We start from the raw sequence: 26,595 nt of genomic DNA on the forward strand, positions 1-26,595 counted from the left end.
AGTACTACAATACATACAAATTCTTCATTAAACAGCAGTAAATCTAAACACTATTAACAACTAATTTTAACATTTTTAGGATACTATAAAAATATTAAGATAATAAAGTTTACTGAAATGTTATTTTTGTTAAAGTACTAAATAGAACTGTATAACAATTTTATTTTGTTAGAACTCTTGACACTAATACCACTTTAAACAAACTTGAAACATTAGGAGCAAAGCCATTCAAAGCTATTCATCCTCTCTGCAGTTTTCATATCAATCATTGTGCTAGCACTGAGCTTTTTTTAATAGATTTCTAAAGATTTTTGAAGAAAAATGGCAGATATTTAGCATTATCTATCAAGTCATAATTCCCCTCTATTAATCATAGCATTAGGACTAAAAAGAGACACAAATCAAGTTTTAACAGATATTACTTGCATTTGGTTCCTAAACAGTAATATTTCATCATTGTATTTATCATCTGCTTGACAACTGTTTAATCTTTCTTTTTTCTTTTGGTTTTTTTTTTGTGTTCATTTTAGGTTTTTTGTTGAGGTTTTTTGTTTTGTTTTTTTTTTAGAAAAAAATAAGTCTTCTGCTTTGCAACAAATACTAAGTTTTTACATATATGGAATAAAGACCATTAGAAGAGAAGCTAATAAAATTGCCTTTTGACTGATAAAACCTAACTATTGAATATACACACAGAACAAATACAGTTCAGCGTTTCTAGCCTCATCCTGTAAATGAGAACTTTGGTCCAAACTGTACTGATTATTATGCTTATATGTTCAAATCTCAAGAAAATCGAAGTGGATAGCTGCTTAAATGACAGAGGGGAGAGAAGGTTCAGCAACAGCTAGCAGAAAAGTTTAGCAAATGCTCCAGAAGTTTTACAAATCTCCTGGAGAGAGGAAAGGAGGGATGCAAACAGATAAAAGAACTGCAGCAGGTAGCAACATTTGCGCATCAAATCATGACCGACAGCCATTGAGAAGGGGGTGTGAAGTCTATGAATGACAGCAGAGGAAAAAAATTGGCCTTACAGACATATCATCTGTTACTTCCAGATAGATTTGCATTTCTACTTTGATCCTTCCTACAAAGTTTTTTTTCTCAGGCTTTGTAAAGGTGACTGGAATTTCATCGTATGTTTGTAAATATGATCAGCCAAATCGCTCAAGATACAGAAGAGGGACATGCTTGTTAGTTAAGGACTGTATAGAAACATGCAATCTTAACACATGCATATGCCTTTTTTTATACAGCCACAACTTCCTCACTTCTACAGAGACAAAAATCACAATTTTTACCCAAATATACTTCAGATAGATCAGATGAGGTGCCAGCTGAGACCATGAGTTTGGTACAAATTCTGCATGCCCTCAAAGGAAGTTAACAAATGAGTAGTAGCCTCCATCTTTCTTCAGATGGAATTTGGAGCATTGAAACCATACGGTCACAAATAATGCACATGCACCTCAACAGAAACCCTTTAGAAGACTTCGTAACATCAAGTGGCAAGTAACAACCTTTGCTTCAGTCACCAAAATATACACATACCTTTATGAACTAATAAATGTACACATACACACATGTGTGTGCATCTGTATTTATCTAGATAGATGCACACAGACATATATTTCAGGTCAGCCTGAAACTACTTGTTTACTTAGTTTTGGCAAAAAAGGACAGTAAAAAGTCTAAATCATCTGAAACTTTTCCTTTGCCTCAACGCCAGTACCAATGTACACTAATTCTGCTATAGGACCTACCCTATGCCCGGAACAGTTCTACATCTCCTTAACATGCAGTTACAGATGCAGGTGCACTTGATTGTTTTCCCTACACAGCCTCCTTCAGTAACATCCACAATTTCACCTGGCTTAGATAAAGCTTTCATTATAAAAAAAATTGTCTCAACTACTACTGTTTCTAAAGAGTCATCCTGTTCACAGATAATGTTCCTTATATGCCTACAAAGTATTGCATTATGAAAGCATTTCTAAGCTTCTGAACAAGCTGTAAGAAAAAGGATAATTATTCTAACTTTCTACACCTTTATTTTATTAGTACCAACTTTTTTTCATACAAGTCATTAACAAAGGCAAGCATTTAGACAATACTTATTGGTACAGACAAAGAATTTAAGACATTTGCAAGTCCTACCTACCTCAGTAGCAAACTGCTGCAATCCACCAATATTAATTGGTCCCTCCTCAGTGGCATACAAATTGCAGCCACCAACACAGAGTTCTGATGTTGGACACACCATTCCACATGTCAGGCCAAGTGGATTGTCTGAAAGAATCATTTTGGCAGCTCCATAGTAGTTCTGAAGGAAAAAGGGAAAAAAAAGGGGTGGAGGGAAAAAAAAAAAAAAAAGAAGAAAAAATAAGAGAGAGTCACATAACAAGGAAGCAAAAATTCAACAGAAAATACCAAATACTTTTTCTATAACTGGCTAGTAGAATAATATAGAAATATAAATATATTAACTAACACTGACATTATTTAAATGTACAACATGTTATACAGCATTATGTTAAGGACACTGGAAAGAAAGTCTGCCAAACCCTTGATTATGTGAAGATAAAACTTAACTTTTTAGTTTGCAAAATAGTTAAAAGCATCTTCAGTCTGGATCTTCAGTAGGATTTTCAGTGGCTTAACAAATCTACATTCGAAAACTACTGTGCCTGCATTATGTATTTGTTAATACTTTCTCCATTTCTAGGTCAATTGGGCAGTAGTTGAGTTGTAAACCTTGTTGGAGGTCTGACCAGAAAGGGCCATTTAGATTATCAGTTCTTTATGACACAGGGAATGAAAAGCTTATTTTACGCATCCGTGCACACCATCTCTGTGGATATGCCTGTCCTTCACACCAGATCAGTAGGGCCAATTGTCCCAGACCCATGATGAGAAGAGGAGAAGTCTTCCTATGTAGCTACCCGTAGATACTGCATTACTGAATTCTTTTTGGAACTCTTTTTCCTCAACCACATGCTGATCAGGGCAAACACTTATTCTTCTGTTTCCCTAAATAATAAACCAAGGAACTGATTAAAGAAGTTATGTACAATTTACAACTTCTCAATATTCAGTGCACATCTTCAGGAAAGGAACCATTCCCTGATATATGAGAGCTAGCAAGATTTCTTTCCATTATAAAAATCTAAGGAATGGACATTAGCCAGCTCCCCATGCCTGATGCCATGAGAAAACAACCCCTGGTTGTTTTTCAGACTGGTAATTCTCTTAAGAGGGAGCATGAGAGGAAATGCCAGCAGTAAACCGAAGTCTCATTTAGAGGGGGAGAACTACTGATTGCAGTTCCAAATTTACATTACATTTACATTAATGAAATTATGGTGTAATTAAAGCAAACAATTTACATCCTATCTTTTCTTCTGTATAGTCAACATAGAAGTTTACTAAACTGTATACTCTAGTCCTTTCTTCATTTTACCACTCGTCCCACCCACTTTAAAAGCCCCACCGAGGGTTGTCCATGAAGATGGGTTAATGCTAGTTTGCTTTAAGGACCAGAAGACAATACCCCTTAGAATTAGCACACGGCTGAAGTTCCACAAAAGTTTCTTCAGCTTTCTCCAAACTAGCAATAACTGAGAGATTAAAAAACAGTATGTCTCATTCCTCTTCCACCACCTCTTCCATATTCCCATCTTCAGTAATCATCACTAACATGAAACTGTTTTTTATAACAAATATCTTTACCTCTCTGTCCCAGGGCAGCTGACTCAGAACAGCCAGAAGATGTAGCGTTCAAATGACGTGAAGTACTTGGTCACAGCAGACCCTATGCAATGCCTGTGACTTACTGCCTGTCAAGTAGGCTAATGTATGCAGAAGCGTTCATTCAAAGTGAATGCTATGCAAGAGCAAGAATCCAGTTATGAATAAAAAGAGCAGTGTCAAGATCTGACAATATAACCAACAGTGGGTAACAAGACTGATTTGGGAGGTTCAAATTCACTAAAGGCATATCAAAAGACTGAGCATAAAATTCTTAAAGTTAAAACTGATGCAATAGACACAGCTAGAGATTCTCAAGAGAATGCCAATGTTTAAGAAATGTATTTGTAGATGTAACTGGACCTTTTGCTTACAGATGCTGGTCTACTGCACAGCACGAGCCCCTGTCCATCACCTTAGAAACACAAACCAGCTACCCCGGTGTATTTTCATAGGGTTTTTTAGACACTATTAAAATCCCTTGAAATTCTAACCCTGGTTGAATAGGCAATCCCTTTACGCATCTCTTCTGGGAGAACTTTCAACCATTTTGCCTGTGGTGACCGGTAAGGCACTTTATCACCCCAGATTCTCATTTATTCCAATGTAAAGGAGTATTAGCTAAACAGAAATTGTATGTATTAGCAAACATTTTTGCTCTTCCAGATGAATGATACTGGTTTGATATGCCAGATTGTTACAGCTGCTAAAAACAGCCAGTGAAGACATTGTAAGCTCAATGCAGCAGCAAAACACAGAAGTCTAGTTATACTGGAGATGTCCCTGAAACATAACCATGCAGACAGCAGAGGTGACAGTCAATGCAGGAGACCCACGTCTTTCTGAAGCAGCACTCAGAGACCAGCCTAGATACCTTACAGCATCTTAAGTGGCACTAGATGTCTGTTCCCCAGGCAATTACATCTAGTCATTCCTTTTTTCCACTCTAAAGGAATAATTACAAACTAGTAGTGGGGATTTTTCTCACTAACTCAAAGACAAAATGGTTTTCAAAGGATTTTTGCTCAGTTTGATATTTCACTACATATGAGAGTTATATTTTCCCTTCCTGTGTTGTCCAGGATTATTATTTTTATTATCTTCAACTCTGGTTCAATGGAAACAATTACAACAACATGCATTTCCACCTAAGTAACTTCATTAAGGATTTTCTACATTTTTAGGCTATGTAATTAAAATCAATATATAAAGCTAGTTATGCCAAGAATGCAAAACTGTTAAATATTCCTTTTTAAAATTTATTTTATTACATATCTGTAAAACATATTCTCACACTTGAGCTGTGCCACTACAGGCAGCATCAACACAGCTGGCACATTCTAATTGTTTTGCAAGCTCAAACCCAATTTTCAGCACAGCTATGCTACAGAAAGACAGGGTATATTAAAGGAGCAAGTGACTTCAGAGAGATGGGATCAGGGTCATTGTGGGTGTAGGACTGAGATCACGGCTTATCGAGGGGATATCTAGGGAAACCTGTCTCAGAACATCATGCCGGAGTTCAGTAAGGAGGAGGCTAATGGGGGTAAGGCTAACTGCTGCTGCTGAACTCTGAATTTGGGGGAAACATGATGGAGTATATAAAGGTGGGGTCCAGATTTGGGAAGTTTTGAGATGTTGCTGTCATGATCCTGGTTGTTACTGCTACCACTAGTTTAAAAAAAAAAAAAAGGAACCGTGTCCTCTTCACATGAGAGTACCAAAAGCTATATATAGTACATTACCATGCTAAAATATTAAGACATTAGATAAACTGTATCAAAGAGTATATATCTTCTAGTCTTAACACGTGAAACGAGTTTTAATGATAAATTAAAAGACAGTCACACCTGAAGTCCAAAGTGTTCCACTCATCTTTGGGAGCAGCAGGGCAAGTCTTCTGCACTGCTTCACTAGTGTGCTCCAGCTGTGCTAAAGTGGACTACTCTAAAGATGAAAGGGAAGTACATGTTCAGTGCTGACTTGGTTTCCCTGTCTGCCAACAAAAAGTCACCCTGTGTCAATTTTACCATTGGTAAACTTCTAACATACTTACAGAAGAGCTGCAGTTCCCTAGCTCTCCTCTTCCACCTTCAAGAACACCAGTGTAACTAACCACTGTTCACATTGCCATTGATACTGACCACTACCAGTAAAAGGATATGGCCACATGCTGCTACCATGACTCTGTGCAGTGGCTCAAGAGCAAGCCCATCTGCAACATTCCTGATACCCAAGGCGCAGTCCAGCATGGAGACTGGGCTGTGAGCAGGACTTCAGGAGCCCAGCTCTGACTTGCTTCATCTCTTCGTCCTTCCATTCTATTTAATCATTTATCCTGCCTTTACTGTGTTGATTTATTATCTAACATATCAAAAATTATTAAAAAAATGTTTTCCAATACTTGACAAAAAATGGCAGGGAAATACAGTATAGTCTAGTAAATTACACTAAGTGGTGTTATACAAACTGCGTTACAAAACTGCAAACCGTTGTGTTACTACAGTAATAAATGAGAGTTTGTAGTATAGGTACAGTAGTATATGTACAGTATCTTAAATGTTTAGTTACATGAACACTTTGTGATTTCATAACTTTTTTTTAAGCTGAAAACATGTATTAATGATCATTACATTTACCAGTGACATTAAAGGTAGAATATTCATAGCATATTCACATTTTAGAAAAAATTATTGATCACTTTTATTTCACAAAACCAGGCTGTAGCAGACTGCACACAAAACAGACATGAGATGCAGACCCGGCAAGTTGGTAACTACACAACTAGATGTTATATGGGAGAAAGGATCAGAATTAAAGGGAGGCTGGCTTCATTAAATTGACAAAGTTACTCCAGGGCATGGAATGCAGGAAGCTACCTTAGCAGTTCGGAGTAATTTTTTTAGATGCTAAAATAATGAGATGACTCAGTTGGCTAGTTTCTTACAGACGTCGTAGAGGAAGCAAGTCTAAAACTAGAATGTTTCTGAATTTTTTAATGAGATAAATGCCTGCTCATGCCTTTGTTCATAGAATCTTTTTTCCTGTGCACTTCCATAGAAATAAATTAATCTAACTGCATAGGATGTTTTGTGGTTTCCTACATCAAAATGTCAATAAATACTACATTGCTAACACAGGGAACAAAACCAAGCCTTAAACAGACATCAATAATCAGTGGAAACCAGGCAGAGGAGGATCTCCACATGTATCATTTGGAAGCATTATATAATTTGCATGCAAATGAGACTGGTTTTTACTTGAAAAAAAAAACTATTAAAACACATAGGATCAATACTGAGAGACGAGAAGAAATTGCATTTACTATCAGGAAATGCTTATAGCATCTTTTCTTTCAATTCAATTCAAGAGCTTTCTATAAAAATTCATTATGCATCAGGGTGTTTTGATATCGCCATTTTCTCAAAAACAATGAAGAATATGCATTATTATGTTTTGTGTAATAAAAATGAACACACTGCCTTCATCAGGATTTGGGGGCAGAGTGAATACTTTAAAAGAAGAAAAAAGTGGTAATTTCCTTTTCATCTGGGTTTAGTTTAAAAAAAAGAGAGACATAGCAAAAAATATGGGAAATTATCACCACCTCCTATGCTAGTTCATGTTCTGTGATGGCTTTAAAATTTACTCAAGATGTATTGGATTAAAATATTTTCACATACCGAAGAGCCACTATTTAAAGTACGTTGTTATGTAAGTAGCATTTTTCACATTGACACAACAGTTCAAATATAACAAGAAACACCACCAGTCTGTCAGCCCCCCCAAATATCTTCTGAAGAAGAATGAACAAAACATAACAGCAACTTATCAAATCATACATATTCTATATTATAATGCTGATGATTTTTAATCAATCCAGAAATCTTTCACATCATTTGACTTGTGTCATCATAACAGGACTGTAATTTCACACAGTGTCACTATCTTTTTATGAAAAAGAACGGAAGAAATATCTTGTACTGTCATTTTGTCCTTTGTAGTCTAGAATGTGAGAGATTCCTTAATTGACATAGTGTCATCGCAAAAGTCTATTCTACATAATTACACTATGGCAACCGAAACCAGCTGTCAGCCATTCCATTACACTAAGTACAAACAGACATCTCAAGAAAAGTCACTGTTTCAAGTGCATCAATTTAACACCATTACTACTTTTTCTTTTAAATGTTTTTTTGTATTTAGTGACCTGAAATATACAAAGATTAACACAGAAAGCTGAATAAAACAGCACTTTCAAAAACCTGGGGCCTCAAAGGAGTACTTAAAGATTAATTGTGATGCATATCTATATATAATTATTACCAATCATCTAGCAGCTTTCTGACTTCCACAATCCTTCATTGTATTAACAGTATCCCACTTACAGTATTTTACATATGAACTGTGACTCATGATTTTCTGGAGTCTTTGCAATGGCATATAGATGTCCTTTGTTAATTTACTCAGAGTTCCTCTGGCACAGAAAAAACATCATTCTGTTTCTCTCACCTGTCATAATCCTATGTCTCTCACCACCCTTTCTCCCTTACAATCTTTTATTCATTTCATTTTCTCTTAATGATCCCACAGCTTTCTGCCTCTTGCCTTCCTTTGTCTACCCACTTTTCTTTCTCACTTCCAGTATACTACCACAAACACTTTTTCCTTTACTCCCTCAAACTCCCAAACTTCAGATTCACCCTTATACCTTGGTATCCATCTCTGTATTCCAGTTTGTTCCCTCTCCCATTTCTCCCTTGATAAAACCCCACACATTTCCTTTGGTTTTCATTTAAACCTAAACATTCCTCTGAAATCCTAAAACTTACTCTCGTGTTCCGCAACTTTCTCTGTACTGTTCCTGGCATTCATTTCTCGCTCCCCCATTTCCCTACCAGTATTCTGCACAGTCCAGGGACAACCTTTTATCCAGAAGGAAGCACAGCTTTGTTGGGTTTAGGGGTTTTGGTTTTTTTGGTTTTCTGTCTTTTTGTTTTGTTTTAATGTTGGCCACCAGAAGGCTTACATCCACCTATAAAGTCTGTTAAAAAACAGCTGACATGTCAGCACAGACCAGTTTGTTACTAAGGGATATGGGAGAAGATGGTCTTTCTGAACAAGGAGAAAGCTGTTGAATCAATGTCAGGAATCATTGTAATACTGCAAGACTTGAGATAAAAATGTGAGAGCTAGTAACAGAGGGCTGCAGCGACAAAGTGTGATTTTTGAGTACTGGTAACACAAAAGATACTTCTGCACCCCCAATTCTTCATTATAGTCTCAGACTATAAAGGCTGAGTCACTCCTTACACCTATGCCATGTAACACAACAATATCCCCATGCCTAAACTGCACCAACAGTTGTTTTTCAATGCAACTACTCAACCATAAAGTTGTCTGATGACAAAAAGCCCCAAGACCATCTCACTGGACAGTACAAAGGTAGAGTATGTGAGCAGCTGTTGCTTTCTATCGGGCAGCTTCCTCTGGCACACACTTCTGCATAACAGGAGAAAAGCTGGACAGGCTGCAAGTGTTCAGGCTGATGGTTGCTTCTGGGAAGCTGTAGGATTTTCTGCTGCTGTACAGTATATACTTGTGCCAGCCCTAAAGGATGATGGGTGCTGGAGTTCCATTTTACCAACTCCTTGCTTTGACGTAGCAACACAGGGAAAGGAGGACGTAAAATTCTAACATCACTCCTAGTACTCATTCAGGGATAGGGAGGCAAAGCTTTCTTCTGCAGCAGATGAACACTTTTCTTTCAGTGTTTTTTCTTTTTAAAGAAAGAAATAACTAAGATGGCACTTGTGCATTATAAAACAAAGAATATACACTTTGCAATGTTGAAGACTCTATTTAAAGAGAGGACAGCTGGAAGTCAGAATACTTGTTTGCCATCTTCTGATGTTTAGAAACAAAAGTACTGATGTGTGCATGGTGAATTTGAAGTCTGGCCTCTGAGAGACACAGTTGCAAGCAGTCTGTATGAACCAAGAAACAGTGACTGAGAAGACACAATAGAATAGATTGTACCTTTATAAAGTGGAGTTGTAATCCAGTTTGTATGGAAAAAGAGAATGGAAGTTGTGGCCTAAACTCAACTGAGTCACAGCAGCTAACACAATACAGCATAAGTGACATCCTTTTTCTCAAAGAGGCTCAAGGCTCATTGAGTCTGGCAATTCAATTACCCTCTGAACTCACAAGCAACCCCTCCTCCCCTGTCCTTCTTCTACTCCTGAGCTCAGGTCTAATGGCAGAACAGCCAGAGCAGCTACATTGTACATGGCCTGTAAATATCTAAAAAGCCTCAGGCTTAAGAGAACAAGAATCCCTGACCTTTTATGATTGCTATAGCAGTTTTCCAACAAAACAAACTACATACAATAGAGCTCTTAAATACCTGACAAAGTAATTCATTTTCAGTATGCTGCTGTCTAAATACTCCATATTAATAATGAATCATGTTTAAATAAATACCTGCATGCAATACTGCTTACTGCTTACACAGGGATGAAGACAAGGAATTTATTGAACTGAATCTCCTCTAAACAAGCAGAAGGGCAACCTGCTGAAGGGATTTTCTCAAGTGAGTGATGAAGAAAGATTCAGAAGCAGGACAGGGACTTCAATAAGCCTAGAAAGCGTACCCCAAATTCCTGGATTTATTGACCTCAAATACCTGAATGTTCTACACTTCACCTATTTATTTTGTCTAGAAGCTACCAGATAAAAGTCTTCCAATTAAAAAAGAAAGTTTATTTACAAGGTGAAAACAGAAAAAAAGATTTTACATTTTAAAAAGTATTTTCAATGACATGTAAAATATCCTTGATCATGTGAAGTAAATACTCTTATGACAATAATACAAAAATATTCAGCAAACAGATTGCTGAATGATATCCGAATTATTATTTCAATGGAAGTTTAGAAAAATGCATAACAAAGTGAAAAATTACTTACTGGTTCCATTAAAAATTTTCAAAACTATAAGTTACAGTTTTAATGTGGTTTTCAAAAGCACACCATTCTTGTTTTCTATCTGCTCTAAAAGCATATGGTGCAGGTACCCCAACCATCAGAGCAGCAGACTGAAAGAGGGGAGAGGACACTGCAGGAGCAGCCATGGTAGTGGGCTCTCACAGAGACTCTGCTGGGGTCATGCCTTCAGGTGAACCATTTCAGCTTTCAGTACCCCTCTCAACTTCCACCTCATATTTATTGCTTGCTTAGCAGAAAGCAATGAGTTTCAAAGCGCAATAGTGTAAAAACAGTAGTACATACCTATACATAGAAAAAAAACCTATTAATAAAGGAAACCAGAAGAATTTACTGTTACTTTTTCTGAAGAACAGAATTTGTTACAACAGAAATATTTTCTAGCAAAGGCACCAGAAACTAATTCATCAAAAGGAAAATTCAGCCTAGCAGACTGCAGCCATGAAGTCAAGGTTGGGTTCCCTCTAGCACTGTTGATTTCCCTGAGAAGTTGCTTGGTACATGAATTACAGGAGGCACAGCCATTGACATGGAGGCCACAAATACACAGGACTTCCTTAGCCTTCTTTCTCAGCCCATGACTTCAGCTATTTGCTAAGCATATCTGGTTGTGGGTTTTTCTCACTTCTAGTTTTTTGGATTTGTTTTTTTGTTTCGGTTTTCTAGTTTTTTGTTTGTTTTTAAAGACAGCATTAGAGCTGCTGCAGAGGAATGCTTCCACAAGTCTAAAAGATCCACCAAATTTATTATTCCAGGATGCTGTTGGTGTTAGTTCTCCTTCTGACATCTTCTGTTGCAGTCTTCAGTTATCTTCCCTGGTTCCTTATTCCCAGCTTTTATGTTTTGATAATCAGGCCCTTTTCCTTTCCTCAACAACACATCAAACTACAGCACAATGATGAGATGGAGACTAGCAGTTTCATCACTGCCTTGTACGTTCTCTGTTCAGTTTGCCTGCTTCACGATGCCTGGAAGAGGTAATAAGCAGCAATATGCCGCATAGTATACTATGGTTGCAAACAGATGCCTACATTCATGAAAATAAATGCTGCAGTGACAGGGTACAGATTATATAAGAAAACTGTTTATATGCAGATGCTGGGCATAATGCCAATTACTGTAAACCACACCAACACATAGTTACATTATAATTGATACATGTATCTTAATATGTCCTCTTATCCTAATGTTTCTTGTTAAGGTGCAGAATTTACTGGTGTCTTCTCTGTACAACACACAGTGTAGCAAAAGCAACGTGGCTGTAACCCGCACAGGGCAGTGCTGCTGTTGCCCACTTCCTTCCAGCTTTGTTGGCCATGTCAGCTGCCTCTAACAGTGAGACATGCTAGAGAATAAAATGCGGCCAGAAAATCTTTGTACCACACCCAGTAGATTATGAGTCTAGTTGGGCTCATACAGACAAATAAATCACACAGCAACTAATGATTCCACAGATGGGGAGTAAGTTTTAAAAGGTATGGGGCAATCAATATCCAGTCATCTTTAGGCTATCCCAGACAGCCTAATTAATCTTGTCATATCAACTTTGCAGTCATCTTTATTTATTTCTATTTCTGACTGTTAAAAGTCATTTGTAAACCACAAATCAGAATAATGTATTTAAGATTTCATTATGATTATAGTATAATAGCCTATTAAGAAAGGAAAAGGTACAGTACCTCCAAAGAGGGGGTTCAATTTATTCCTGTAGTATTTTTTAACAGTCTAAGTGACTGACTATATTTGCATTACCAGAGCCTCTTATTACAAACTACAAGAAAACATTCCTTGATGCCAAATTTCTGCCGAAAGCAAATTAAACTGCAATCACTTCTTTGAAAAAAAAAACAACAACAAACCTTTAATGAAAGAAAAGGTTTGTAACTGTAATACCTCAGTTAGCAGCAAAGTTAAATAATTACACTGTAATGCTCGGTTTTTTGAATATCATTCTATTTGAAAACCATCAAAACCAAAACCTTTAGAGAAAAAGTGACATGAAGAAATAGATTTGCACTATACACTATCTGTATGGACACAGAACAGCAGCAAAAATAATTAAAAATTAGCTGACTGTTGAGCTTTCAAGCATCTGTTGTAAACACTATTTTTTTAAGACTTTACAAAGATAAATCTTGAAATGCAATCTCACTAACAGAACTGCAAGTAACTGCTGTTATCTGCTTCCGTGTACTACTGCAAGCCTGATTTTACCTTGTTTGCAATACTTGTGATGAATGACTTGATGTCCAGATTAGTTGGGCAACTCTTCTGACAGGGGGCATCTGCACACTTTAAGCATCTACAGGAATAAAAGAAAATGTGTCAAGGAGATGTGGAATACAAATGCTGCCAATAGCGTAAGGTTTTCAAGTTAGCATGGTAGAAGATAAGCCACAGTAGAATAATACAGAGCATTTTCATAAAATTTCTATTTAAAACTTCTAAGCACTACATGATCGTTATTGACTTGCATTCCACACTGATTGGTTACGTTCTGTTGACTCCACTTTACAAAGGAAGGCAGTAGGGTGCAGCTACAAACATATGGACTACACATGTCTAAGTATTAGGAAACATCTAATTACACAGAAGTAATTTTTTCCCTGGAATCGAAGACTGCTAACTTCTGACCATTTCATTTTCCTATTTGAAAAACATCTGTGCTGTGAATCTGAATTTATTAACAAAGTTCTGGAAGTGTCACTGTGGATTAGATTTTGGATGTTGGACAAATGAGACATACAAAAGCAACAGCATTTCCACAGAGGAAGGAATTACTTTGTACTGTATGTGCCAAAGAATAAGAATGGCTGATAAATTTTCAAGTCACTTTTCTATGATTTTCCTGTGATATGTCTGTGACTTCTGAAAACAATTCAGCAGTCTTATGCATACTCCCAGCTGAAATCCCTAAGACCCTCTTCTTATCATCCCTAATTCCCAGCAGAAAAAGACCTGGGCATGCTGGTTGACAGCCAGCTGAATATGAGCCAGCAGTGTGCCCAGGTGGCCAAGAAGGCCAATGGCATCCTGGCCTATATCAGAAATATCGTGGCCAGCAGGAGCAGGGAGGTGATTGTTCCCCTGTACTCAGCACTGGTGAGGCCGCACCTCGAGTACTGTGTTCAGTTTTGGGCCCCTCACTACAGGAAAGCCACTGAGTTGCTGGAGCGTGTCCAGAGAAGGGCAACCAAGTTGGTGAGGGGCCTGGAGCACAAGTCCTGGGAGGAGCGGCTGAGGGAGCTGGGGCTGTTTAGTCTGGAGAAGAGGAGGCTGAAGGGAGACCTTATTGCTCTCTACAACTACCTGAAAGGGGGTTGTAGTGAGGTGGGTGCTGGTCTCTTCTGTCAGGAGGCTGGAGATAGGACGAGAGGAAATGGCCTCAAGTTGCGGCAGGGGAGGTTTAGGTTGGATATTAGGAAAAATTTCTTTACTGGAAGGGTTGCCAGGTATTGGAATAGGCTGCCCAGGGAAGTGGTTGAGTCACCATCCCTGGAGATGTTCAGAAAGTGCATAGACAAGGCACTTCAGGACATGGTTTAGTGGGAATGGTTGATGGTTGGACTCAATGATCTTGAAGGTCTTTTCCAACCTAAATGATTCTACGATTCTAATGACAAAACCTAACTGTATATTAGAACATAGGAAGTAGCAAAGATTTATTGTCTGTCCCTGCATAGTCTTTCACGAGGATGTACCAGTCTGGTTGCTTACACAAGTCCCATCTAAGGATTAAGCCCTCAGGGTAGTCTATGCAATTTGCAGTAAGCAAACCTAACAAAAAAAAAGGTAAAAGTCAGCTGAGAAGTAAAATGGTTCTCTATTAAACACAAATGTATTTGTACACACTTTTGGTTTTACATATCAATGATTATCATAGGTCAAATGCCACACTACTAATTATCTCAGAATTCATTAAGTTATTCCAGATGCTTTTTCAATATTGTTTTACTAACATACAGAATTTATGTAAATTGTGGTTTTAACAATCTATGGCAAATGAAATAAAATTTGTTTTTACCTATTACCTGAGCACAACTACTTACATAAGTTCCACAAGTCCACCTTAATTATTGTTACTTAATGACAGGTAATAACACTGTGGCATTGGTTGGGACAGAATATTTTTGAACACAAAAAAGCTGCAAGAGGCCTATGGTCTACACGCACAAAGAAATGAAGAGCACATTAAAAGGAATGAAATGCCTGAAATACCCGCAGTGAAAAATTGGCTTGACTTTGTCAATCACAGATATTGCTTTTATTTTCTTTTTTTGTTGGTGGTGGGGTTTTTTTTTCAATTAAGGGTGGAATAAGAGAGAAGGCAAAGCCAGTTAAGTCAAATATTAATTAGTCTTCCACCTTTCTATTCATTATCATCTAGCTGGGTATTGCAGACATCACGGCACCAGCAAAATTTGAAGGCACAAGTGGTAGTAGCTGTTTGGATTTTCTCACAGAACTATTCATGGGGGAAAGGTCTCAGAGGAAATCTTTAAAGGAAAATAGGTCTTACAGGCTGCAACAGCTGGGAAATCTGATAAAGCTAAATCCAGGTTCAAGACCATAGTGGGTTACTAGTTTAACTAGTCAGGATGTCAGAGGGCTCTGGCAGAAAAGCACCAGCAGGTTTAGCTGTGGCAGTTAAATATACCGCTGCCCAGCACTACTCACTGACAGGTCCATGTTATAAATGCCTTAACAAGCAAAGGCAGGCCAGTGAGGACCCTCAAAGGGTTGATGTGGCCAGAGCACCGAGTCAAGAGGATGCTCTTAGCATTCGAAGCAGATTGAAAGACAGCAAAGTTTTAGTACTAGAAGCCAGAAAAAAAGGAGGTATGCTAGACAAAATACACCACTATGAGGGCTCAGATGATCATTTTGCCTGTGTAGGCAGGAAGGAAATAACAGAAGTGGAAAATCACGCATTTAAAAAAGGCAACAATTCCATTCTGACTTTTTGCTCTTCACTTCCCTGAATGTGGTTTCCTTTGAAATACAACAGTCCTGTATCCAAGACCAAAAAGAATTGTACTTAACATAAAAAACCTTTCTGTCGATTATATATAGAACAATCTCATGTCAAAACTGACTAGAATGGCACCTAGCAGGATAAGCAGTGTACGCATTGTGGCTAGCAAACATCCTTACTAAATTACTTCTCTTTTGATTTTTGAGCTGGTTCACAAATAACAGCTGTTGAAAATTTCATCAATGGGGGGGGGGGCAGATAATGCAAACTTGAATGTGAGCTTTGGGGAGGAGGGGAGGGTGCCATGAATATGCCAGTCCAGACTTTCTCTTATAATACCATCTTCCGATTCTCTGAGCACTCTGCAGACTAAAGTGCACCAGGCTGCCATTAATCCCACTTATCACCCTGACAGCTCAGTAATTACACTCCCACTATAGCTAGGTACTGTAAGGTACCGAAGTCCTAATAAAACACCAAGCACTGTGCAGAACGCGTGCTGGTGAGGTGTTTTATTAAACTTGGGGGGTTGATCATCAAGTGACATTAGTGTTGACCTATTTTTCTATCTGACAATAAATTATCCTCTGACCATACCATAATACATATTACAGAGTGCATTTACTGTACCAAGAAGCAAAGGTATTGCATTCTGGTGAACCAGGCAAAAAGCGTAAATAAAATAGTAGAATTGCCCACCAGAAAGTTATTACATAAATTGCTGCAAGTGATTGATCCTTTCAAAAATCACAGGCAAAATACTGTGCTTAAGGGAATACACCGACAATTGCCACGAGCTTCAATTCCACATGCATGTCCCCATACAAAGAAACATTAAGTATTATGTTTCTTTCCTTCTTCTGTAACAGTCCTTCCACCCTATGAAAGCCCACCTTTCATTTTACAAGGTTATTCCATTAATATGGGTTTAGTTCTAAATAATGTAAAAAAGAAACTAGAAATCTAGATTAAAATTCTCTAATTCACCTGCTAGCTCCTACCATATTTAAATGAAGAGCTACATGCTCACTATTAAAAAAAAAAACAAAAACCAACAAACAAAACCAAAAACAAACCAACAACAAAATGAAACACACATGTTTTTAAGTCGTTGTACTATTCTGGACTGCATAAAAATACAGAGCAATAGACAAAGCCAGACCTATGCTAATCATAGAGTGTGTATCCCAGCATTTCTTAGTAAAAATATAGGAAAAATCCTTCCAACTATCAGAAAACACCCTATTATCAATTTTTCCCCTATTTTTTCATGGAACAGCATCTCCTTTAGAAACATATATGCTATGTTGAATCTTAAAAGATACCATATTCACTTCATATGCATATTGATTTCCATGTAAAAGGCAATACCATAGTCTTTGCATCACTAAACCCCAGCTTGAGGAACTCAAAGAAGAGCAATGATATTTTCCATTTTGTAAGCACTTAGCTGTTGGTTCAACTCAGTCTCATTATGAAATGGTAAATTAAGTTAGATGTAAAAACCCCTACAAATGCTATGCAAGTATAGCATATTTATATAAATATTTATGCAAATATTATCATTTGGCATAGCTTTATAGACATGCCTGTGACTATATAATGACAGAAATTCACGTTTCCCACACATCTAAGCTCAAAATTTACATCTCTTACTGAACAGTGTTAAATTATACATATGTATCCCCAGTGAACTTAAAATCTTTAACTTCTTATTTTTAAATGTTGCAACACTGAAGTTATTTATTGTTTAAGGTAAGCATGCTTGTAAATCTCTTTCAGGCACAAATAATACATGCAAAGGATATTTATGCAGTAGCCCAGCATTATCAGCTACCAGGTTTGTACCTTTCAATCTTGTCAGTGCAAAATAAGCACCTAAAACCATGCATGTATACAAACAAACTCATACGTTCAACCTGTAATAGCAGGGGTACTAATACAAAAAAAAAAAAACAACAAAAAAACCTCAAAACACATAACACAGAGAGCAGTAGATTACAAACATCTGAAGACAATAAAAGGAAAAGGCACTTCAAAAGTAGTGGATTTTTTTTCAAAGTAATAAAAAAGAAAAATGGAATAGACAAATAAAAGTTACAAATTTCGGGAACACATACTACCCATTGGGAAAAAAGATGCCAGAAACCATGAGGTATGTCTATGCATAAAAGGAATAGAAATCAAATGAGGAAAAGAAAGGATAAAAAAGTAACATATTTCTCTACCAAAATCTTTCCCTTAGGAAAAAATTATACCAGAAACCAGTTCTATACTCTTGTGTAGAGAAGAAAAAGAGAAAAGGAAGCCACAGCCAAGACTAATTTTCTATTAACAGTTTTCATTGTTTAATTGTTGAAATATTACTCAGTATTTTATTCTAAAGTTAAAATATCTGACCAACACATAGTCTCATTTCTAGGTCTAGACCAGCTCTTAACACATTTTTGCTTCTAAACAAAGAAGGGCAATTTAGTCATATTGTTACCTGAAACTGCAGCAAAAGATTGTGTATCTAACTAGCAAGAATATAACCCGAAGTGCAATCACATGTATGCTGAAAGGCCAGGGGTGAAACAGATAATATGGAGTAAGATTCCACAATGGATCATTGCTGATAACCTATCAAATTTTCATATATCACAAAACAGGCCAAATAACCTTTATCATGGTTACTGTTGGCAGAGGTTTAGAAGCAGATTAAATCCTAATCCATTTATGTGGGTTTCTGCAGGACATAAACATTCATTTTGAAAAAATTCTTCCAGCTCTACTATTTGTAGAAGTTTTAAAAATTTTATTCACTACTCAGAGCAATAGCCCACATACCCACAGAACAGTTTTACACAGGTCTCATAATGATGTTCTGTATACACTTCCCAAGGCTCTGGTGAATTAATTTTAAGAGAATGGTAGAGCTGATTCCACCCAACGAACTAGAGGCCAGTTTGCACAAGAGACCCAATTACGATCTCAAGGTTCTTCTTGGTTCCAAGTCTCTTGCACCACTATCTAAACCATGAGTTGGGGATGGTAAACAGCGGAATAAGAAAGCCACATGTAAGGAAGAAATAAATCTATAATTCCCAAGCTGAATGCCCATTGCCTTTGATGACAGACATGAAGAGCATCACATAAGTTTTTCTCTTGAGGTTCAATCCTTTAACCACTTAAGGCTAATCTTGCAGAACTTAGGCTTTCTTCTCCCCATTTGATCTTGCTGTACTTAAACAGGGTCAGGGACAACCCTAAACAGAGATTTGGACATATGTATGCTCATTTAAAAGAGATGTCAGGATAAAGATTCTCTACTGCAATGGAAAGCCATTGGTGAGAACCTACTGCTAGCAGCTCTAAAACAAAAAAAAAGGAGTTGCTGCCATTATATTCTTTATTGAAAAAATCAAAACACCCAAAACTAACCATCAAACAAAAAATCCTATGCCCTTTTGTCTTCCTGTTTGTTACATTTCACAATGGATAGAAGAGGAGAAAAAGATTATAAAGCAACGAGGAGATTTTGTTGCTGAGTTTAAATACCAAAACACAGTAACAGTTGATACAAGGGTTTGATGAGTACCAAAGACAAATGATACTTAGAGGAATATTTGTTTTCATTCAAAGTCAAGAAGCAGAAAAAGGGACTCACACACACAAGGCTGAGAACTCTGTTGTGTATGTGCAATGTAATAATGAAGACAAAATAATCTTAAATTAGAATCAGCTATGAACACATAATTTTGGACCATAGGAGAAACAGAGATAATCCCCAAGAAAAGCCTCTGAATACAATGGGCATCAGAAACTGTATAAAAGGCAGTGAACACAGACTATACAAACAAGCAGGTATCATGGTCCTGGATATGTAATACTGGAAAGAGAAATGCCCAGCCTGTTAGCAATGCACAGGAAGAATAAGAAACAAAACATTCAGTATCATGTAAATTGGCAATACTAGTTCACATGTGAAGAAAGAAGGAAAGACTCCCACATCATCACTGTTGCCTCTTCAATCAACTGGGAGTCCTGTGAACCTTTGGCAGACCCACAAAAAATGGGAATGCTTCTCTGTCAGTAAGTTAAGATGACCAGAGGAAGCAAATTTTAAATAGAGGCACTCTACAGGATTAGAGACAGATATGACACTCTGCTGGCAGCTACAGGAGGTGTAAGGGAGGTGCTTTTTATTGAAAGGAAGAAATGCTCAGAGTTGAAAGTCTTCAGACACAAAAACCTCCTACCCTAGTGCAGAATGATAGCACTTAGAGACAAGGTTATTTTCAGACACTTAAGAGGTAGTGAATCACATGGACATAGACTCCAAATCATTCCATTCATCAATGACTCACCTTTCTCTTTTCTTCTTTGTCTCTCTACACAACCATAATTCTTTCCTCATCTACTTCTGAATCCCCTTCAGTGCAGTAACTCTCCTCTCCCCTTTGCCTCTGCGTGGCTGTCTTCCTGTTTTCTGTAGTCTTTTCTCCCCACTCATCTGAAACTTCTCCACTTCTCTGTCCTATAACTTTTTATCATTCTTCAGCTTAACTCCATTTTAATGGATAATGTTGGTAACATTAAAAAAGCATGACTCAATGTCTGCCAGCAGATATTTATGACAGTGGTGTAGGAGAGTGTCCACCAGTTACTTTTCAATCCATCTTACAAGTTTTTTTCATCCACCATCCAGCCCTTCAGAACCTCCATTTCTCATAAGTTCCTGCACTAAATCTGTCCTTGCCTAGCACCACCTCTTTTGCATACTCAGGACTGTGCTATCTTGGTCTGTGATCAGACATATGCAAATAGTGGCTACCAGAAGACAAGTAGATTGGTGGGATTTCCTTTTAAACCCTTGCTGAATGGTGGGAACACAGCCAGACAGAGCTCTGTAGTCAGCTCAGAAGTAGTGCTCTGAGCACCGCCCCATGGCAAGAAGCCTGCTACGAGTCAGTTCATGGAAAATTATATTCTGCCTGCTCTTAAATTCCTCCTGTCATTTTACTGGGACACAGAATTTTTCACTTACCGTATTGCAATATAGCCTCAAAGACTATTGCCTTTCACCCACTTCATTTTATATAGTTTGTATATCATTACTTTTATCATATTTCTTCAGTTTATAATGTTACAGAATAAAACTGCTATATAAAGTTGATTAAAAATAGAAAGAGCAGTGCAGCTTACAGAATATTGTAGCACAAAGCATGTATATCAGCACATGCCAAATCAGAAAAGCTGTAGCATCCTTTTGACATATCAGAAATAAAATAAAAAATTATATATATAATGCAAATCATTTCAACCATCTTATGCTTTCTCATGCACTTAATCCGTGAACAAGCAAATCAAATAAATAGTTACTGATAGAAATGTGAACCATACTATACACAGCTCATACCAAATCAATATTATTACTAAAAATATATATATTTTAACATCACCAGTACTAGAATCTGTATGGAATACCTTTCACTAGTTCCTTCACTCCCATACGGACCACCTCTTCTTTGGAGTTTTACTAGGGCAATTTATTTACAGTATCTTTAAATCTACGCTTTGGTTTTACAATCCATTTGTTATATATTGCTCTACAACATTCAGAGGTCTTTGACTTCAAATACAAAGTTATTATGATTATGTCTTACAAAAAATTATTGCCATGGTGCATGAATATAATGCTCTCAGATTGTATAAAGGAATGAAGTCCAGCGAGTGTCAAAACCTATCTGTTCCTCCCCCTTAGGGATAGATCTTAGATGGGCTATGTCAACCATACAGTTCCTGACAAGTATGTGCAGACTCATGTACCACACAGCTCTCTTAGGTCAAACCCATCTACATGCTTTTATGTGCAGCAATTATTCCAACTCAGCCTCTATAAGTTAAGACACAAAATGAACCTCTGATTCTTCATTTGAATGTTACTCTTTTCCATTTCTTGCATTCATTTCCAAGTGACAAAGGTTTCTTTGCAGTTTATCAGCATACTATGTTTTGGAAGGGGCTACTAAAAATAAAAATTTTCTCTTTCTGCTCCATCCAAGACCATGGTATATCAAGTGCTGCTTCAATTCTCATTTTTGACACTACTGGTGTCACTAGGTTTACATCAGGTAAAGTAGTCAGAGACTAAGTCAGAATTAGCTCTAGGTAACACAGAGACAGCAGCTTTGAGTCCCAGCAAGACCAACCTATCACAGGAATTTGAGGTTATTCTCAAGCAGCAGTTACCAGTTTGGGTGCTGTCTATCACAGAAAACTATCATGGGAAACAGTACCTGATGTGCTTGGGAGACTCCTGGTCTTCTCATCTTTTCAGTTATTTCTTGTCCTTTATATTGTGGCACCTCCCTAATGAGCTTTGGCTGGTCCCTTTATTGATATTCTGTCTCAGACTAGGGCAGTATTACTGTACCTCTTCAAAAAGCTTGTATTTAAATTGCTACATTTTTTGCAGTTCCCATGAATGACAAGCTAGGTATCTGTTTCAATTAGCTTTAAGAGTTCAATACATTGATTTGTCCACTGGCTTTAAAAGCTGACAGGTAGCATTGGGATTTGGGTTTGATTTAAAAAAAGAAGTCTCTTATTTTGCATATATAACTGTTTCTAAAAAAATCCTCTATGGAAGACTCAGCTATCTTAGCTTGTTGCAAACACTCCCAGATAGGGTCAAGAAGTTTAAAATAATCCTGTAAGACCTCTGTACAAAACTACAGAGTTTCCATAGTGTTATATAATACACTGAATGTTACCAGATGTGTTTAAACTGCAAAGTCAACAAATGTGGTACTTGAATTTCTATTTTGAAATATTGTATTAGAATTAGAATTTAAGTTGAAGTACTGCAATCGGCCCTCACATCTTATACCTATTCCATGGCCTAATTGCTACCAACAAGTGCTTGGCTAAGAAGTCACCACTGCTCTCTGAAAAATGATTTTGTAAACTCCTTCCAGCAGAACTTAGTACATAACTGGCCTAGAGACTGTTGCTTTGTACAATGAAAGAAAAAGTATTTGGGAATCTGGGTCTTCAAATTTAGTTATTTAAAATTAATGTAAGAGGAAATAAAGTTGAACTTAGCAATGTACAGAAGTATGGGATACATTTTCAGAAAAAAAACCTACTTATCTTGAGTTTAATTTTCAGCTTTATCTTTATATCCACACCATTGGCCAAACACATGAATGCTTAGGGAAAAGCAGGTGCTGCAACTAAAGACTGTACTAAAGAATCTGAGGGCCACCCGTACGTAAGAAATCCATTCCATAATCTGGATAGCTATCCATTTTTCGTACTTCATTGTTACAAAAAGAAAAAAAACAAAAACCCACAAACAAACAAACCAACCTGCACCTTCTGAGTAAAGGATATATCAAGTAGACTAGTTCCTCCCGTTCACTTCAGAACTGAAAGAACTCTTTTTTATTTCAAATACAAAAAATTTAAATAAGATTTACAGCAATATTCATTCTAAGCATTGCTCCCTTTTTCTTGTTTCATATTAAGCATTATGAAACTGCTGTGTTTTCAAAGGTATTAATCAACATTCAAAATTCATTAAACTGTCCCAGAAAAACTAACTATAGCTAAAGTTTTTATTACTGTCAACAACATATATTTATTTAAACCTTAGAGTTTTTAGAGTTACAAAAAAAAGTAGTTAAAAGTCAATTTGCAAATTCTCTTGAAAAACTGATTACATTTCACACTACATATTAATTAATATTTTCTCAACAACATAGGAACAGAATATAGTTTGTTGCTCATTATGTCAAAGTTGATGGTATCCCGTATTATTCCAGTAGTGCAAAAGATGCACAAGAAACATACTCATCGCTAAGACCTTGATACAACCTATTTAGAACTCGGACTGTGCTCTTTCAAGTCCTTGAGAGCAGCACTTTAACAGCCAAACAAACCACTTGCGGCTCAGCCACACCTAGCCTTATGGAGTTTTTTAAACGGGTACATTTATGTTCACCACAATAGTGATCCCTTTCACATAGGAGACAGCTGCTACATAATGTTCAATATCCTTTTAATCCTCTATAGACCTTAGACAGAAGGTTTGACAGAACTGACAGTTTTTATTATAGCTTGCCCTGTACACAATAATCTTCTTTCACCTGGACTTTTCTCCCAGAAGCGTTACAGACTTTTTGACTTATATCAAGGATTATTTCTAGTCTTTTTAGGAGAGAAGAAATTATTTTTATGCGGCATGATTCTTATCCTGTGTAAATTACCTTTTCAAAATATGAAACACCTGTTGTCTGTTTATCTTAATGTCAGTGAAACTCCTTAGGGTTCACTTCAGGAAAAATACACTTTACAAGTTCAGTCACAGACGTTTTTTCTCCCAAAATGCCTTCATCATCTATGCACATCTTACAAATGGCACTCTGTACAATACATCGTTAACAACAGTAACACACATCTACCGTTTCTTTGTACTGAAAACATTTAATACATTTAATAATAATATATATAAACAATCTATGATGAAATATAATGTAACTAAAATGCATGAATTGGAAGTTTAAGAAAATGTTCTCAGTTAAAAACTACAAACCCAGAAGAAACTGATTTCCTCACTACAGCACCACAGAGACTCTAATAATCAGACCAATAGTGCTAATGCTCATCTGTCTTGCAATTTAGGCATGCCAGCAATTCCACCACAATTAAAGCAAGAGTGATTTAAACAAAGAACCTTTATGGAGAAGTAGTCTTGGGAAAGGCAGTAACAGCAGAATAAGCTCATGTTTCCCTTAGTTTTAGGATCTGAGCACCAAAGAATTCTCTGGCTCTCTCTTTACCATCATCCTGCCATTTGACCAGAGAATTGATCTGATTTTGATCTAGAATCCAGCCACTTGCAAGACAGACTTCACTGCTCTCTGCACACAATGCATTCCCACAGTTTCCAAACCCATGATGCTATTTGCAAGTGGTAGGGGGTGGGAGGAAGGGAGGAAAGAGGGTAAAAGACCAAGGAGGTTTGTGCAGGCTTTGCTGGTGGAGTCACCTGAACATTTGACCATACACTGAGTGTATTCTGGAAGTAGACAAAAGCACAAATTACCTCACTGAACTCTGTATCTAAAATAGAAGTTTCAAAAGTTTCGGTTTCCCTTGTTTTCAGACTTGTAGGAAAAAAAATATTTTTGGCTGCTACTACAGTTTAGAACTCCAGAGAAAACCAAGAGGTCAGTCACATTTCCACTATGAACCTGATAAAGATGCTTCTTCCCTCGCAGGAGAAGTTATTGACCCCAGTCGACCACCTTTTTCCAAATTCTAAAACTCATAGCCAGAGTATCCTTAGTAAAGCTCAGTCCTGCCAGATGGTGAACACTTTAGTTCATTATCAGACTGCTTAACTGTGCTTTATTTTAATATCTGTAGTCCCCAGTGGGACTCAGTTAGACCATTCATTTGCTTATAATGAAACCCCTTAAGCGATCTGTTAAACCAGCCTAATGCAAGTTTTCCAGAAGTAAGTTCCCAGCACCCAGACTAGCAGGAACAGCTCCAGCGTCCTCACTCTTTTCCTCATCTTAAAATTGATGCAGCTACATATTTGAGAACCATGTGCCACTCCTCATGTCTTCTCCCTGAGAGGATCCACTGGTGTGGAAAGTGCGAGAATTCAGCAGAGAATTCTAAGATTTAATATTTTCTCTAGAAATTGCATGTGTACAATGACTGTCTTCCATCTTCTTTTGCAAATAAAGAGGTTTGTCTAAGACACCTTAATAAGTGACACTGTCACTTATTAATATGCTCAGCCATGAAGACCCAGAAAAAAGGAAGTATGCTTGCTATTTTGGTTCTAAATTTCTAAACTGCATATCATTTATACATTTTTTAGCCATAAGAAAACAATATATCACTGTTTATAATATATAAGCATCTTTTTTAAAGATGGCATTTTCTTGTGTGCTTTGCTGTTTAAGGGAATTAATTTGGCTTTGTTTTTCTACCTTAAATTTATTCAAAAAGTAGAGATTCAAAACCAGTATCCCCTCAGCAAATGAAAAGAGCTTTATGACACAATAACAGAAATCATATAGACAAACTACAGAGGTCAGCACAGAGCAGAGAAACCCTCTACAAATTACACTAAGAATCAATGTTGCATTCTTAATATCTTGAGTGTAAAGATATAAGTAACATTTCAATAGTAGGTAGTTGAAAATTCAGACTTATTTGTTTACTAGAAGTAAATATACTAACTCATTAAGACTGAATGATTGGCATGTATGTGCTATATCTAGATTTTGCTATAATCACGTGCACTGTGAAGAGTTTTACAACATTCACAGTATGATGATGTAAATAAATGACATAGCCAAGTCACGCTCCAGACTATTGACATTTACATGAAAACAATACATAATTTAAATACAAAATGCTTTACTTTTATTTTTATTTTTTTTTAACCAAAACTTATGGAGACAGTAGTGGTAATATGCAGGCTCACTTTCTATTGATCTGAGTGGTCGCCAAATAAATTTAGAACCTGACCCTCTTGATGGCAAGGCTGGTTCACAGAAGCACCGCACTGCATCCTTCTGCCTTATTACAGTTTCATTCATCCAGAGTAGAAAAACTCCTACATGCACACTACTTAACTGGGGATATAAGACAGCCGTTCAACCTTTAAAGTCTCACCAACCAGGACTACTGTAACGTTACGTGGACAGAAGACTGGACTGGATGACCTAACAGGTTTACACTTTCTTTGCAATTTCTCCTAGTATGTTGAATAATGGCCTTTAAAAATGGCAAATTTATGTCTGCTTCTCTATCTGCAGTTGAGGTTTCCCACAGGGAGAAGCAAACTTCAAAGAATT

At 37.0% G+C, this 26,595-nt stretch overlaps 1 protein-coding gene across 1 annotated transcript in view; it reads right to left on the minus strand.

Moving 5' to 3' along the window:
* DPYD (dihydropyrimidine dehydrogenase) overlaps positions 1 to 26,595 on the minus strand; it is a 342,314-nt gene that overhangs the window by 251,207 nt on the left and 64,512 nt on the right. The window contains exons 4-5 of the mRNA XM_010582763.1: positions 12,967 to 13,054; positions 2,162 to 2,323 (exon numbers count right to left, since the gene is read on the minus strand). Of these exons, the coding sequence (XP_010581065.1) occupies positions 2,162 to 2,323; positions 12,967 to 13,054 (250 nt within the window). The remainder of the gene's footprint in view (positions 1 to 2,161; positions 2,324 to 12,966; positions 13,055 to 26,595) is intronic.

This window comes from Haliaeetus leucocephalus, unplaced genomic scaffold (genome assembly GCF_000737465.1).
Source record: "Haliaeetus leucocephalus isolate CR32 unplaced genomic scaffold, Haliaeetus_leucocephalus-4.0 Scaffold848, whole genome shotgun sequence".
In the NCBI taxonomy this organism is placed as follows: Eukaryota; Metazoa; Chordata; class Aves; order Accipitriformes; family Accipitridae; genus Haliaeetus; species Haliaeetus leucocephalus.